The sequence below is a fragment of the Centropristis striata genome, chromosome 15 (genome assembly GCF_030273125.1).
Source record: "Centropristis striata isolate RG_2023a ecotype Rhode Island chromosome 15, C.striata_1.0, whole genome shotgun sequence".
Lineage (NCBI taxonomy): Eukaryota > Metazoa > Chordata > Actinopteri > Perciformes > Serranidae > Centropristis > Centropristis striata.
In genome coordinates, this window is record NC_081531.1 from 24,215,252 (window position 1) to 24,233,520 (window position 18,269).

At 38.9% G+C, this 18,269-nt stretch overlaps 1 protein-coding gene across 1 annotated transcript in view; it reads right to left on the reverse strand.

Annotated features, from left to right (window-relative positions):
* Window positions 1-2,479: 2,479 nt before the first annotated feature.
* LOC131986677 (zona pellucida-like domain-containing protein 1) overlaps window positions 2,480-18,269 on the reverse strand; it is a 33,321-nt gene continuing 17,531 nt past the window's right edge. Inside the window, exons 6-10 of the mRNA XM_059351742.1 lie at window positions 10,475-10,555; window positions 10,210-10,381; window positions 6,257-6,353; window positions 5,834-5,863; window positions 2,480-3,598 (exon numbers count right to left, since the gene is read on the reverse strand). Coding sequence (XP_059207725.1) covers window positions 3,423-3,598; window positions 5,834-5,863; window positions 6,257-6,353; window positions 10,210-10,381; window positions 10,475-10,555 — 556 coding nt within the window. The 3' untranslated portion in view covers window positions 2,480-3,422. The remainder of the gene's footprint in view (window positions 3,599-5,833; window positions 5,864-6,256; window positions 6,354-10,209; window positions 10,382-10,474; window positions 10,556-18,269) is intronic.

The window sequence follows — 18,269 nt, forward strand, 5'->3', positions numbered from 1 at the left end:
TTCAGTCTGTAACAAACAATGAACTAAAAAACTGCCACAGAGTAGCAAAATGGCCACATTTCATAAGACAGTGTGATGTTACTGTAAAGGAGAGTTTCAGACATTTTTCAGCCAGTTTGTTCAACACATCACAGTCTTTCAGTAGTGACAACAATAATACAATTTGGCAAAACATTGACTAAGTGCCCGAAACATCAGCTAAAGGGAATGTGTGGGCCCCCATACATTGCTGTAGCTGCAATTTTATGTACTTGGTCAATGTTGTCAATACTGAAGGCAATGTGGAACAAAAAAAATAGGGATATGTGTTGAAAACTGACAAAATTCTCCTTTACCTTTGACACTACATAAACCAAGTTAAGGTCAGGCAGCTAAAGCTTACTTTATGGAGCATATAGCATGTAACCAAAACTTAAGGCCACACTCCCCATTAGGTCAGCTTGAGCTGTCTAACCATAACTCGGTGTATGTTGTACCAATTCTTCTTTTTCCTATGGACAGCACATGATGAACTTGAACAATGGGACTTTAGGTCAAATGACACCAAACTTCTCCCTTAAGAAAATCAATAAAAACTAATTCAACTTTTGTCATCTTCTCTTCAAAGTGACTAGCGTTGATGGTGTCACCCGGCGATACAAGGAGGCACTAAAAAGGTTAAAAAAACTGGATCCATGAAAAGCACTTGTGGGTTGACCGCAACACAATTGCAAGGACGGCTCCCATCGCCGAGCTCTACATTTGTTTCTCCGATTTATTTAAGAGTTTGTCAAGAGATGAGCATGAATAAATCTCCACATTCACAGAGAGGTGCTGGGCAGCTATAACTGCTGAAATGGCACACATAATAACGCAGAAAAAAAGGCAAGAGAACTGTTACCAATTACACGTAAGCTGACCTAGGTTAAAAAAAAAACATAACAATTAAGAAATTGGTTATTCGTTTTTATTGCATAGTTTAATGTGTTTTTTTAAGAGGCTGGCACATTGTTTCTTCCAGTATTTATTTGTTATTTTTTCAACATAATGGAATTTCTGACATTTACAAATGCTTACTGTTTTATGTTGGATGTCAGATTGTTATGCATGTTGAGCATGTTGTCACGGTATTAAACTGCTATATTGTTTACTTCCTGAGTGTTTGTTGTGCTTGGTCATAATGTTACAGAACAAGTCTTGACAAAGTTTCTAACAGCACATTATAAGGTGTTAGAATTCTTTCATTTCACTGTCATAATGGTGTCATGACATGTCAGTTTATACTTCATGATATGTTAATGACAAATCAAAATGTTACCACTTTACTTGAGGTCAGAGAATATCTTCATTCCACTGTCATAATGGTGTCATGACAGTCAGTTTTTGGGTATCCTGTCAGTATCCTGTCAAACATCTATGACCAAGTGCTAGAATTGGTCTGTAACCTTGCACATCTAATTATAATATAATAATCATTATGTCAACTTGCCATAAACACAAAAGTTGCATATTTTGTTTATGTCAATTTGCCATAACAAAGACATTTTCAGATAATGTCACTTTGATTAATGTCAAGTTGTCATAATCAAGACAACCCAAAGAATGCCAACTTGTCATGACAAGAACCCAATGACACTTAATGACAGCAGTCTTAAATGTTTATGACATTGACATAATGTTTATGACACGTTCATGACTGTGTCATGTCACAGTTATGACAGTATCATGTCACTATTATGACGATACCTTCAAGTAAAGTGTTACCAGTAAGGGTGGTAATAAGCATTTCTGTCCTCTATGTGCCAAGATTGCTGCGAATTGAATTATTTAATGGCCTTAATAAAAAAAAAAGACCTTCTAAAGGTTTTCAGGTCTAGAGGTTTTCAGGTTTACACTCTGAGTAGACTTATTAGCTTCTTGTGTCCTAGAAAATACCAACAGATATGTTTTTCATATCAAATTGAGCTGATGTGGAATAGGAAAATTCTAAATTAAGTGTTTTTTGTTTGTTTTTTAAAGAAAGAGAGCCGTAAGCTTTACTGCAGACAAAAAAAAATTTTAGCAACTGAATTTATTTAACTTTATATAAGAGTACTGTTAACCAGCCTAATAGTGGAACAATGAAACATATATATGTTATATATAAATATTTCCATCTAACAATGGCAAGTCGCTGGTTAAATATAAATAAATGACTTAAGCGATTAAGTCAGAAGTGTCACCCTGATTTTGACACAACCTCTCCTGACAGCAGAGCCTGCAATGGAAGTGGCCCGACACTGTCTGCAGGTCTGCAGGCAGCCAGACCTCTCCAAAATGTTATGTTCCCTCGCAAAATCAAAATCAAATTGATCATAATGACATTTGCAAGATTGACACCAATATGAAAATGTCTTTGATTTTTGAAGAACCTCTTACTTCATTGCTGTTTCTCCATTGTCAGTGACTTAAATCCTCCAGTTGGGTTCAAGAGGAGATTCATACTGTATGTTTAGAAATATGAGACATTTTTATTCAGGTCAAAGTACAATATTTGCAATATGCACAATTGTACACCATTTGTACATTTCAGGAACATATTAACAAGGGCATTTTAATAACAGAGTACATTGGGTACATGTAGATGAAACTTACCAATTTTTGCCACCTTGCATATACCTAATGCAAGAGTGAGTGAAATACAAATCTAAGTAGAAAAGGCCTGTCAATTGATTAATCATCAAACTACATATGTAGTAATTTTAAAAATGAAAGATGTACTTCAGCTGAGGCTTTCTGTAAGTTAATTAAACATCTTAACTGAAGGTTTTAACTTTTTATATTATAATTACATTTTTATTCCATTCTGTCAAGTTATATTTTTGATATAGTGTTCTTATGTTTTGGTCTCTAGGCAGAAAGTGCAAATTTGCAACAGATTATGCACTACTATAATGCACTGAAAGTCTGATAATTGATCATAAAAGCACGGATTCGACTGCTGTTCCTGGAAGGTCCCAGCCAGCATAACATTTAAGATACCCTACCCGATTTGTTCAGGTCCCATTCCCTGGCTATCCTAACCTTAACCAATTGGGCAATGACATAGTCTTGCCAAGAACACCATTGGGATTCATAATCAGGCGCAATGAAAAGCTTTATAGCGGAGGTCTTAAAAATGTGCTTGCTATGTTTGTTAAAGCTGCATGGCAAATAATTTACATGCACATTGAGGCCTGGCTGCCACATGGTTGAAACACAAAGCACAGAACAAGACAGAAAAAAGTGCTGCTTTACTTCTACACTAATGCGCATTGTACAGTCCTAATAACCGTTCTCTAAGTCAACATTTAGCTTTTATTCTCCTGTGAAGTGACTACATTCACAAACATCATGTTACATCATGTTGTTTGACCCTGGCTGAGCATTGTTGGTTGCGTCTGCAATAAGTTTGGGTCAGGTGCTCAGTTGAAGGCTGGGTTGCGGACTCCAGACAGGTTGCTGACAGGAACGCTTTTGCCTTTGAGGAGGGTGAGGGAGAAGATGAAGAAGCAAACACTCATGACAGCCAAGATGATCAAGCCAGAGATGAGCAGTATTGTCACTGTGTTCAACTGAAACACCGGAGTTTTCAGTTGAGCTAGAGAATTACAAAGACAAAGGAAAAAAAAATATTGGCTGAATACACACTGAATGCAAAATCAGCATACAGAAACAGCTATTTCTGATGCTGAAACAGGTATTGGTGATGCAAAGAACATTTCTCAGTCAAATTTGTACCATGGTTTGTGTTCTTTTTTCCTTTAAAAATACACTGATTTAAATGTCACACTAAGATATTTGATTCTCAGCTCAGTGGTGTTTCATAGATATAACATTTTTAATTAAGTCAACTAGTCAAGTCAAACAGCATCAATCAGGTTCTGCATTTGGAGCATTGTAAAAACTGCCGACTGGTCCTCTTCCTCTTCCGGACACAATTTCGTCCCGCTACTAGTCCTAAAACTTGAAGAGTTGCAGGACAAATTATATATCAAAACGTGCGGTTTGATCGGGATCGGTGTGCTATTACTTTTCTCTACAGAACACAAGAACACAGACTTACGTCGCGAAAAACTGCCCAAAATTTTGCATTGAAATTAATGAGACGGCTGAAAAAAATGAGCGAAAAAGAACAATAATTGGAGATTTTAAATGTCTACTTCTCCGGCATAATTTAACCTAGAGACTCCATTTAAACTTTAAACAGTAGACACAAGTCTTGTGTATTAATCCACATTTCGATAGGTCATATAGTTTTTTTATCAATCCCTGTTCAATGACCTTGATCATTTTTGGAGAAATTCTGAGATTATAATGAGTGTGTATTGCACGGAATGTTTGTGTCACAGTATGTGACATCATCGCCAGAGTGTAGAGGGAGAGAAAAAAATAAATTTGAAAACTGTGCTCCAGGCCGCAAATTCCACAGAAATAATTTATACATAGAAACGTAGGAAAATTTGTCTTCTCCCTCACAATCATCTGGTAAAGCTGTCAGAGTTATAGTTTGGGCGTAGGACACACAGATGTGCCACCAACACGCACCAACAGCCTCATTGGCTCCCATATTAAAAACGTTGGAAGATTTCTGATAAAGGGAGATTTAACAGTGTTTTTAGATCGCTCTAAAAAAAAATGTAGACATTAAGGAAGAACTCAGGATGATCAAAGTAAAGTCGGATCAATGATAGGTATTATGGTTTTGCCAAAAATGATTTCTGTTCGAGGCCAGAAATTCCAGTCCACCTCTGGCTGCTGTCACTCTTTCGGAACATTAACAGGTGTCAGTTAATTCTGTTGATTGCTTTGATCTGATTGCCTTTGATCTTTGATGTGATTACAGTTACACACACGCACACTCCTCACACATGCATACACATGCTTCATACACGCACACACAGGTAACTTTATGTGATTTTAATTACACACACACACACTCACACATACACACACACACACAGGTAACTATATGCGATTTTCACTACACACACACACACAGGTAACTTTGTGTGATTTTAATTACACACACACACACACACACAGGTAACTTTATGCGATTTTACACACACAAATGCGCGCGTAAGCGAGCTCACTCCTCCAGATACATGTTTCTCACACACACACAGACACACACACACACACACACACATTTTGAGGTTAAAGGGCATAGTTCTCATCATAGTGTACACACACCGGCAGTAGCCCCCGTGGCCCTTTCAGAATTTCCCCAGAGGAAATTTTCTAGTTGCTCATACTGCACTTTAATTATAATTAGTTTGAGGCAAAGTTTTTAACAGTCTGTTCTGTGTTAGTGGCAAAAAAAGTGCAATTAGTATATGAAGAGAAAAGGGCACCTAACCTAACTCATGACGGGCATTCAGCATGGCAGGATTGTAACACTTTTGTAGAGTATAAGGCTTTGTTATGGCTATGTTATATATTTTCTGTAGTACTAACATTATCTCAAATGTTTTCCAACAATGTTCAAACCGCTTCTTTAGGTTGCCGGTCAACCTTTAATCTCTCGATGTGATCCAACTTCCAGGGAAACACCAGATATTACATTCAAGAGAAAATGTAAATCCTATAGTCATGGAATAAAACATAGTACCATCAATGTTGCATTTTTCCAGCCACACTGCATCATAAACTTAATAACTGCAACACAGTAGTCCAGTAGAGATCTAATTTAGTGGTATGATATTTCAATAATGAGTCAGCTGACTGTGTTGTTCTTGTGCTACTTTGACAACTAGCTCATGAAACCCGTCCAAATTAAAATCAACCCTTTAAAAGTGTAATTTCACACAACAAACCGAATGTGAAGGCTTACCCAATTGAGAGTTGTTGGTTGGCGTTTCATCTGTGAAAAAAAGGGCATTTAAGATTAGGAGCAATACAGTGTAATCAGTATAGTACCTCACAGTGCAATTACATGTTAATTTCTTGTACAGTATGAGACTATCTAGGTTGCCAAGATGAGTTCTCACCATCAGTCAGCCTCCTTGTGTTAGACACACTCAAGTACATTTTAATATATCAATTCTGAAAATCTTTTCATAGTTTGAAATAATTAAAAATAAGTGCATATGTATTTATGTATATGTATATATGTATATGTTGTGTATCAGGCAGGAAGAAAGGGCTCTTCAGACAGTTACAGTTCTGTCTGAATTAAGTTAGGAGGATATATATATAATAAGGGTGATGGAGGAAAAAGGAATAACGGAGGATATTGAGTGTTGGCAATTTTTACCACTCCGAGTGATGATAGGCCCAGCAGTCAAGACGGCAGATCCGGTATTTGATTCTTTTCCCTCTGAGACATCTCTCTTTCTTCTGCTGCCACATATCTATGAAAAATTGCAAAGAGGGATCTGGTGGTAAAATGAAACCTGATGTGTTGTCTTTTTACATTTAAGGTAATCTGGTAGTATACTGAATGATTAATATGGCCCATTAATGTTGCATTTTTACACTCTATTAACAGCATTTTTGTGCTTTTCTTTGTCATATTTTAACTAGTATTGCAATATGTTAATGTTTTAAAATGCCATACACTAAATGGATCTTATAATGATTTGACAATAACAATACCAATGATAACAATACCAAATGCATTATTCCCAATGTGTTCTACCCTATTATGATCATTTATTGCAGCTGCTCTGGCCTGGCCACCTTTTATACATTATAATTAGCCCTCAGCTGCTTTCAGTTAGGCCCAAAAATAGTCTTGTTTGGTAATGTAAAGAGGGAGAATCAGTCAGTCACTTAAGGCCTAAAAGATGCAATATTTACTTTAAAGGGAAAAGTATGAAACATGCAAGTAAATACATATTTACTAAATATTGAGCATGCATTTATGTAAACCTCTCAAACATGCACTTACTTGATTAACATCCACAATGAAATTCAGATTTTGTTATGACTAGAACCTAATGGGTGGCAATGGTGAAATATTCAAATTCTGTATTTAATTAAATGCACCGAAAATAGCAAAGTAAATGTACTCATACTTTGACAGTGTTGAGAGTGTTGATAATTATTAATGATTTAAGACAAATTTAGTGTGAACAATTGTGGTGGGGCTTATGTCCATAAGTTTTAATACTGTTGGGTGTTTTAATTCATAATAAATACCACATTTTATGATAATAATATATTCAATGAGATAAGAATGTTTTGTTTATAAACAAACTGACTAGCAACAACAGAGTCAATGTATTAAGTTACTTTCCACCACTGATGAATCTGGAGTCACTTTGCCGCATGCTTTACTTTTAAATAAGCTGTAGATAGGTTTAAAGGTAAAATATGTAACAATTCTGCATTAAAATGTTTAAAAATAATCAGACCTATGTTATATATTTTCTTTAGTACTAACATTATCCCAAATGTTTTCCAACAATGTTCAAACTGCTTCTTTAGGTTGCCGGTCAACCTTTAATCTCTCGAGGTGATCCACCTTCCAGGGACACACCAGATATTACATTCAAGGGAAAATGTAAATCCTATAGTCATGGAATAAAACATGCCACACTGCATCATAAACTTAATAAGCAACACAGTAGTCCAGTAGAGATCTGATTTAGTGGTATGATATTTCAATAATGAGTCAGTTGACTGTGTTTTTCTTTTGCTACTTTGACACCTAGCTCATGAAACCCATCAAGATAATGTATATATTAATAATATAACGTTACAACAACGTTCAACACATTCATAAAATCAGCCTGATCTCACAAACTTATGTGAAATGACCACAACTTCTTAACACCGAATTCTGTGCTGGTGGCAAGAAATGTATGAAAATGACACCAGCGCGGAAACAATGTCAATGTAAAGTCGATGGAGATCGTTTTTCGTGCTGGGCATATGGATTCCCTGGTTTAACAATGCCACTCAGTGGGAGGTACTCCGCCACCATCTTGCTGATGTAGTAGTAACGACTGGTGATGATGCCGAGTTTAAATGGCAGATGTCACACTCACAAAAGGAGGGAGAGTAGGGAGGGGAGGTGGATGGATCGAACAAACAATAGTCTTTCAACCAGGAGAACGGGGTACAGCGAACCGTACTTGTATGTAATGATGTATGCTATGTTTAGAATGCTCCACTGTACGGTGAGCCGCAAAACGCTCACTGAGTACTGGTGGCATTTACACACATTATGTGCCACCAGCACAAATTTGGTGATAAGAAGTCGTAGTCATTTCATGTAATTTTGTGAGATCAGCTTGGTGATTTCACTCAGAAGTGTGCAGACAGCAGCAGCAGCCTTCACTTAGTCACTTTGCAACTTGAACTGTTGCACAAGCAACAACTTCAGCACCGCCATTCACAATGGGCTGGTGACCAGCAGCAGCACTAACAGTAGTAAATTGTTGTTATTATTATTATTATTATTATTATCCAGCAGGGGGTCTGGTTTGGGATCAGATCCAAGGCGCTCAGTCTGCACTGACTGAATTGGATTTGCTACAATGGCTAACTGAAAGTCTCCAGTCGTCCGGTCATGTTGCTGTCTGCTCTACCCAACAGTAACACTGGTGACGGGCAGTATCTCACATCACAACACATGTGCTGATCAAAAAGCCTAGAGGAAACACTGACATATGAAATATATTAATTGTTACACTATCCATTTGTGACATTGTTGACATATATATTTAGATATCGATCCAGCTTACTGTGATAGTGTGCTTCTATGATAACAGACTCATGCCATCCACCAAGCTAATGCATACAGTAACCATATAACGTTACAACAATGTTCAACACATGTTCTTATATTTACCGTGATAGATTTAGCTTGACTAATCTGACAATGGATAACATTGCTGGGTTACCCAGCGAGAGATTTAACCATGTAACCTTAAGACACAGTAGCTGTATGTTCCCTTTAGCATGGAGACTTTACTGGGTGGAGAGCAGACAGCAGCTCTACAAACTTCCTGTTTCCCAAAGTCAAGGATGCTTCCTTGATCAGACAGGTCCTTGTGAGTCATGTCCTATGGAGGCAAGGCAAGACTCCTTCCAATCATTGGTATAACACACAAATGGAACAGGTTTGCGAGTGTGCAGTGCACAACATGAATTTAGTTTTGGCATCAGTGCTTTTTGAAGTTTCTGTTAAAATTGAAGGAAGAAATACTTTTATACATTACATTTTCTTAATAATAGTTTAAAAAAAATAGCATAATTCTCCACCAGTGTAGCTGTTTCAATGGTCACCATTTTTATAACTCCCGGGAGACCATTGTGGGCAAAGGCTTATCGAACGCTCCACACTCCAGTCCAGTAGGTAGCATAATGCACCTATACACTGGTTTGCCAAGTGCCAAAAAACCCAAAGAAGAAGAGGAAGCATGATGGTTGCACAAGATGAGTGGCACCCTTGGAAGTTCCCCAAAGAAAGACTCTGAATTCTGAGGATCCTTGACATCAGAACAGTCCTTTGGCATATGTTGATGACAGTATCCTTCAAAGACAGCCATTTGGGGATCCTTCCTTGACTTTGGGAAACATCTACTGTTAGCCTTCAGTTTATACCTCTAGCAACTCAGATTTAGCCTTTTACAAACTCCAGCGCCAGCAGTGACAGTGGGCTGAGGATCAGCAGCAGAGCTAACAGCAAAAAGGGAAGTTAGCAGTGATTGGAGATGTGACAGTGGCTAATTGAAATTCTCCAGTATTCCTGTGCTGATGTCCACTCTACCCCCTGAAGTAGTCTCTTAGCTGCGGGGAGTATCTCACAACAAAATCCTGTCTCCCAGCGATGAAAAACATTTTGCACGAAACACTGACATGTAAATATACTGTAATATTGTGGTTTGAGTTAGCTTTGCTAGCCAGTCAGCTACTCCCACAAATACAGTCAAATTCAGTGGGAACAAAGTCAAATTCAGTGGGAACTAAATAATATGGCATAACATGAATAAGCGTTACAAAATGTAACATATATTGAACTTAAAAGTCTTCTCCATGAATATTATTTCTGCCTGAGCCCATCAGACAGATTTGTATCAGAATTAATGGCATGTCATCATCAAAAGTCTGTCTTCTGTTGCTGTTAGATGGGGAGACCCCTAATAGCAGAATGTTACATATTGTACATTTAAGAGAGCTATTGAAAAAGTATGCATGCTGTATTTTATGCTAATAGTTTTCTATCTAAGTTGTGAAAGTGTCCTTTGTTAGTCTCACTGGCATAAGCATTGGACAGTCATCTGCTCGACACAGTTTGGTGACACAGTGCAGGAAGACGGTGGACATCTTCTGGTTCTTGTGCTTTACAAAGCGGAAAACTTCAAAGGCAAAGCGGCCCATTTGGCTCTTCCCATTTTCAAAGACGGCAGTCTGGGGGTCTTTTTCACAGCTGGCTCAGGGAGGGAAAATCACAAAGTACTATCAAGCAACAGAAATTTAAGAACTGAGCAAAAATGTACATCTGTTTTCAAATTTTAGTTACCTAAAGAAAAGATCATAGCGAAGGTCATCATTAGGGTTTCCAGAGGGTGTGGTGTAACAGTAGTCCATTAGAACATTCCATCTATTCAACATTAAAGATTGTTAAATCCAGAGTATAATAGGAAATAGGAGATTAAGTGTGGAGCAGTGGTGGAGATCTTAATTCTATTACATTCAATGCCAAAACTACGACTATTATTAGTCACAGAAACCCTATTGTTTTTGCTGTGCATCTCTTTCTCTGTCTCTCCCTGCTCCCTGTCTCATTATATATATTGTAATATTATTATGTTGATCTGTTCTGTACAAACAACATCTATTGCAAATCTTTCTGTCCTGGGAGGGGAATCCCTCCGGTTGCTCTAAATGAGGTTTCTTCCATTTTTTCCCCTGTGAAAGTTTTTTTTTCCCACCCTTATCCGATGTGAGGGTCTAAAGGACAGTGGGTGTCATATGCTGTACATGTACATGTATATTCAACTGGCAGCACACAGGCCAACTCCGGCATTACATCAGACAGACACACGGATCAGTAATACCTCTGGAAGGACACAAAACTGGTGAAATCTTTCGAGAGGATTGTTGCTTTTTCAATGACAATGGACTTGATTTGGAGTGCATTAACATGCTGGTTACTGACAGCGCAAAGTGTCTCCATTGTCTCCTCCACCACAGTGTACTGTGATCTTGATTTATCGGAGAGTTGAAAAATACAATGGACTTAATCATTGACTTCGTCAGATCAAATAGAATAATACATGAACTGTACAATGTATATAAGTACAGAAAAGATAACAAGGAAAGTTACAACCCATTCCCATATCCCTCCCCCAAACCTCATCTAACAGCTGGTACTTTGCATCACTTTACTTGAACACATCAATCCAAGAGTTTATAAAAAGAGACGAGTGCTGGAAGTCAGGCGAAAGAGCAAGAAGTAAAAGAAATGAGAGGGCAGAAAGTCAGTCCATAGATGATTACATATATGGTAGTAATACCAAATTAAAATTATAAACAGTTGAGTAAGAGAAATTAACTTTTTTTTTAAATATATAAAAAACAAATACAATATAATATATGATTTCAAACATACCAGTTAAAAACTAAGAGACTGAAACTAATATTACAGCAACCAAATGTAAAAGCAGGGAGAGAAAATCTGTGTATCTTCCATTCAATCCAAATCCATTTGGAAATCAAAACACCAAAAAACGAAAAAACAAGTTTGATTTTATGTTGTATTTTTTTTTCAAGTAAAAAAATGGATTGTTTTATTCAAAATATGCCTGTAAAATATAAATTAATTGTCATTTGTCAATTTTATTTTCCATGTCACCCTTAACATAAGAAGATGGGAATTGAGACAAACAGAAGATGAAAAATTGGGCATTTTGTCACATCTACCCCCCGCCGTGCTCTGGAAAGAATCTATGCGGTAAAAACATAGAAATTTACTGGCAACTGGCAACCAATCTATCTATCTAAAAAAAAAAAAAAAAAAAACTGTAATTTCCCAGCTTGGGATAAATAAAGTCTATCTATCTATCTATCTATCTATCTATCTATCTATCTATCTATCTATCTATCTATCTACATAGAGTCGGCAATGGCATCACTTGAGCCATTCCCTGATTATATTCCTGATCTGTTCCAAAACGTAATTACATGCAGACATATTTGCCCATCTGGCCGAGATGGGTGTTTGCCACCCCCCAGTTCAGAAATTATAGTCAAGCTAGCCGCCAGTTGTTTTTCGTGATGCTGTATTTACTAGACATTAGGGTACCAACGTGTTAGAACAGCCTTCAAAATAAAAGCAGTTTTCCGGTTTAACTGTATTTCCTTCTAATTTCTAATTGCAATTAACTATCCATAATCAGAGACTCATTTCATTGGACAGTGGACTCCCTCAGGGTGTCCTCACTTAATTTTGGCACACTCTAATGTAACATTTTAAAATTAAAGCCTTTTGAAATTTCACATATTCTGACATTTTTAATTAGAGCAAAAAAAGCAGATTATCTGAGATTTCAAAGGGCTTTAATTTTAAAATTGAAATCAACTGAGGGACATCCTGGGGATGTCCTATGTGCACCTGAAGTGGAATGAGTCTTTAATGATGGACAGTTTTCTTTTTAATGTAATCTGAAATTAGAGGAAACATAGTGTATTATGTGAGATTTCAAAAGGCTTTAAGTTTTTTAATGATACATCAGAATGTCTTGCAATCAGCTGAGGGACATCCTGAGGTTGTCCATTGTCCACCTGAGGTGGAATGAGTCTTTGATTGTGGATGGTTTTCTTCTAATTGTAATCTGAAATTAAAGGACAAAAAGCAGATCATGTGAAATTTCAAAAGGCTTCAATTTTGGAATTATACATCTGAATGTCTTGAAAGCAACTGAGGGACATTCTAAGGTTGGCCACCTGAAGTGGAATGAGTCTCTGAGTATGGACGATTTCCTTTTAATTGCAATTTGAAATTAGATTGAAAACAGTTAAACCCGAAAACTGCCGAAAACTGCCTTTATTTTGAAGGCCATTCTAACACGTAACCGTAATGTCTAGTACATACATGCATCGCGAACAAGTGGCGGCTGGCTTGACTGTTTTCCGAACTGGGGGGTGGCTTGACCGCAGTCGATCGCAGTTGACCCTGGGAACCTCAGGGTCATAGAATCCTGACCACATAACCACTAAATTGCAAAATGTAAACTTTCTAAATCAATATTCGGGCCCTTATTCTCGTACTTAATAGCCTGTTCATGCATTGTTTTTAAAAAAAGAGAAAAGTGGTACTTTTGTATAATGCAAATGAAAGGTTGATTATTGAAAAAACAGGTCACTTTTCGTTATCCGTCTTTTGATTTCCAAACGGACATGGATTGAACGGAAGATACACGGATTGGAGAAAGAGAGTGCCTTTAAATTGACTAGAGATTCCTCAAAGTGTTCCAGAAAGGGCTCCTGCACCTTTTTGAATTTGTTGCTGTCGCTAGTGACAGAGTAGAGAATCTTTTCTAGGTTTAAACCATAGACTGTATATAAATAATGGACATAGTGACCGTGACGTCACCCATTGGTTTTTTGGACTAGCCATTTGAAGTATCAAGTTCAACATTACACTCATCGCCATCTTTCTTTTTGTCTGTCGCTGTCTTGTTTCTGGTAACTTGGAGCAGACCATATTTGGACTGTGGATGAGCAAGAGGTGGATCTGATGGATCTGATGACACTGCACTACACCAGCAGCCTGACTGAGTGAAGTCGCTGCTAATTCATGTTAACATTAACTGGAGCATTAAGTGGGCTATTAATTTTGGCTAGCAAAAAACAAAAACAAAATGTACGTTACTGACCTGAAATAATAAATAGTGAGTCCTTGGAATGTCTATTTGTACAACCAGATGCTAAACAAGACATTTTTAAATGAACAAAATGTTCAAATAAACTGTCGTTAAGTGAAAATACAGTTTGAAAGGGTCAAAGATATGAGACGAAAACACGGACAAAGACAAATAAGTTCATGGCTGTTTAAAATACAAAGTGCCGTGGATATGCATTGCTTTTCTTAGCCACCTGTCAATTAAAGGTAGCCACACCCTAAATCATACAATTCTATATCATCTATTTTCTTCTACATTGGGCCATTATGTACACAATTAACATAATATTGTCTTGAAGATTTTTTTTACTAGCAATTCAGACTATAGTGTTGTCCTGGAAATAAATTCTGAGGTAATAAATCAAGTAAGAAGTTAACTCATTTTGTATTGAGATTGATAGGACCAACATGCTTCTGCAACCATCATCAGCGCCCCCTGTTGGAATTTTTGGTAGAATACAGGCTGAAGGCACTTCCTGGTTTGCCTTACTGCTCAGGCCCAGAGGTTGCCGCCTGGTTTAAACAGGACATAATGTCTCTCAACCACTGAATGTGGATGAGCGAAACAGCATTCTTCCATCTTAGCAGTATTGCACACCTGGCCAAGAGAGAAACAAAGGCTAGAGTGCGACATTTGGGTGGAGTCAGCCGCGCGTCATCCACTCCAGGCCGCCAAAGGGTTAGGCTCTAGAATAATGTTCAGGATTTTCAAAAATGATTGGGAATTTTTCCAGACTAGGGCAAGTCCAGAACATCAATCAAATCAAATCAAAGTCAAAATTACTTTATTTATCCCCGAGGGGAAATTCGGTTAGTCTGGTAGAATGTGGCTGTAGGAGCGAAGGATCTTTTGTATCTCTCCGTCCTGCAACGGAGAGAGAGGAGCCGTCCACTGCTGTTTTTTTGGTCCATAAAGGTTGTGTAGCGGATGATCCAGATATTTCAGGATGGCCTTGAACATCTTGACAGTGCATCTCTCCACCAACTCATCCAATGTATCCAACCTGGCTCCAACCACAGAACCAGCTCTGTCCAACCGCCTTGCATCTCCATCTCTGATGCGGCCTCCCCAGCAGTCTGCAGCATAAAACAAAACACTACCACCACAGACTGATAAAACATCTGCAGCATCTTACTACAGATGTCCAGAGATCTGAGCTTCCTTAAGAAAAAGAGGTGGCTCTGCCTCTGTTTGTAGAGAGCGTCTGTGTTTAGGGACCAGTCCAACTTATTATCCAGGTATACACCTAGATACTTATAACTTGGCACCACCTCCATGTCCTCCCCACAGGTATTCACTGGCTGAAGAGGGGGCTTGAACCTGCGGAAATCTATGATAATTTCCTTAGTCTTTGAGGTATTCAGTAGGAGATAGTTCTTGTGACTCCAGTCACTGAAGGCTTTTATCAGATCCCTATATTCAGATTCCTATCCATTCCTGATACATGCCACAATAGCAGTGTCGTCCGAGTATTTCTGTATGTGGCAGGACTCAAAGTTGTATTTGAAGTCAGCTGTGTACACTGTGAACAGTCCCTTTTGGAGCACATGTACTGCTCATTAATGTCCTAGAAACACAGCTGACAACCTGACAACCTGACATACTATGGCCTTCCTGTCAGGTAATCAGTGATCCAGGGGATAAAGGAAAGGGCTGCTCCCATCTCTGTGAGCTTGTTTTTGAGTATGTTGGGTTGTATGGTGTTGAATGCCCTTAAAAAATCAAAGAACATGATTCTCACATAAGCGCCAGTTTCCTCCAGATGAGCAAGGGCACGGTGAAGCATGTAGAACACAGCATCGTTCACTCCAGTGTGTTGTTTGTATGCAAACTGCAGGGGGTCGAGTTTGTCTTTGACCTCAACTCTCAGTAGGCGTAGAATCAGCCGCTCCAAGGTCTTCATGATGTGAGAAGTGAGGGCTACTGGTTTGTAGTCCTTAAGTTCAGCTGGACATTTTATTTTTGGTCCGTTTATTATTATTCCCTAAATTAATCATGGCACACTATGGGGAACATTTCATAAACTAACGAAATTTGGTACACATATGTATCATGGGTAGTGGCACCAAAAAGCCTTTTGGACCAAAACCAAATTGTTCACTCCAATGTGTTGTTTGTATGCAAACTGCATAGTCTTTGACCTCAACTCTCAGTAGAATCAGCCACTTCAAGGTCTTCAGCTGACCTTAATGACTACAGACCAGTAGCCCTCACTTCACACATCATGGACATTTTATTTTTGGTACCAGCACAACACAGGAAATGTTCCACAGTGCCGGCACTCGCTCCAACTGTAGACTGAGGTTGAAGATCTTGTGGAGAGGTTGACACAGTTGGGCAGCACAGTCTTTGAGCAGCCTTGGACACACACCACCATGGATTTGTCTCAGTCCTTGTCTTACTAGATCTGAGTGCTGCATTTGATACAATTGACCATCGTATCCTATTACAGAGACTGGAACATGTAATTGGCATTAGAGGAATGGCACTGGGCTGGTTTAAATCGTACTTATTAGACCGTTTCCAGTTTGTTCATGTGAACAATGAATCCTCCGTGCGCACTGATGTTAACCACGGTGTTCCACAGGGTTCTGTGCTTGGACCAAATTTATTCACCCTTTATATGCTCCCTCTAGGTAACATAATTAGAAAACATTCAATTAACTTTCATTGTTATGCTGATGACACTCAGTTATATATATCAATCAAGCCAGGTGAAACTGATCAGCTAGCCAAACTAAATGCATGCCTTAAAGACATAAAAACCTGGATGGTCCACAACTTCCTAATGTTAAACTCGGAAAAAACAGAAGTGATTGTACTGGGACCCGAACACCTCCGAAACTCATTATCTAAAGACTTAATTAGCATCGATGGCATTACCCTGGCCTCCAATACCACCATAAGGAACCTCGGAGTTATCTTTGATCAGGATCTGTCATTTAACTCCCATATAAAACAAACTTCAAGGACTGCATTTTTTCACCTACGTAATATTACAAAAATTAGACACATCCTGTCTCAAAAGGATGCAGAAAAATTAGTTCATGCTTTTGTTACTTCAAGGTTAGATTACTGTAATTCCTTACTGTCAGGCTGCTCCAATAAATCCCTTAAAACTCTTCAGTTAGTCCAAAATGCTGCGGCTCGTGTACTAACAAGAACCAAGAAAAGAGATCATATTTCTCCTGTTCTAGCTTCGCTGCACTGGCTCCCTGTAAAATCCAGAATTGAGTTCAAAATCCTTCTTCTTACTTACAAAGCTCTAAATGGTCAGGCACCATCATATCTTAAAGACCTCATAATGCCATATTACCCTTCTAGAGCACTACGCTCCCAAAATTCTATGTTACTTGTGGTTCCTAAAGTCCTTAAAACTAGATTGGGAGCCAGAGCCTTCAGTTATCAAGCTCCTCTCTTGTGGAATCATCTCCCAGTCTCAGTTCGGGAGGCAGACACCCTCTCTTTATTCAAGAGTAAACTTAAAACTTTCCTCTTTGACAAAGCCTATAGTTAGGGCTGGCCGAGGCCTTGGACCAGCCCCTAGTTATGCCGCTATAGGCCCAATGTGTCGGGGGACACGATACACCGGGGCCCTCTTTCTCTCTGTCCCAATAATACATGACACAAGCTTTTATTTTCCCAGAATACTCGCACTTTTCTCTGCTCTCTCTTCACAGGGTGTGGAGCTGTGGTCCTGCTCCATCACTCCTGCTGGTCTCACTGCTGTGGATCTGGTCCGGCCCCAGATGGGAATGTTCCTCTCCTGGTCCACTCACCATCACTACTGGCCAATGATGGTGGCGCATCATCACCTGCTGCTGTGCCCCCCAACCCCCCCCCCCCAAGAACTCCTGCTCCCCTCTCTCTCTCTCTCTCTCTCTCTCTCTCTCTCTCTCTCCCTATTGCCCCCCCCCCCAACCTCTATCTACTCTACTCTGTTGACCTGCCCTGTACAACGACATCTATTGCACGTCTGTCCGTCCTGGGAGATGGATCCCTCCTCTGTCGCTCTCCCTGAGGTTTCTTCTTCTTTTTTCCCCTGCTAAAAGGGTTTTTTAAAGGAGTTTTTCCCTGGCCGATGTGAGGGTCTAAGGACAGAGGGTGTCGTACCATGTACAGTCTGTGAAGCCCTTTGAGGCAAATCTGTGATTTGTGATTTTGGGCTATATAAATAAAATTGATTTGATTTGATTGACCATCTGAGCCAGCGGCTTCCCCAGAGCCAAGTCTTCCTAGTTCCAACCTCACCCACATCTCTGTGACAGACAAGGGTGGAGGCTCAGCTGTAAGAGGGTGGTGGATGCTGCTTTAGAGATGTATACATGTTGAAAAGGAGGAGCTGGAGGAGGAGAAGGAGTAGGAGGAGGAGAAGCAGCATTGGAATTGGGTGAGGCCGCTGTATTGAAT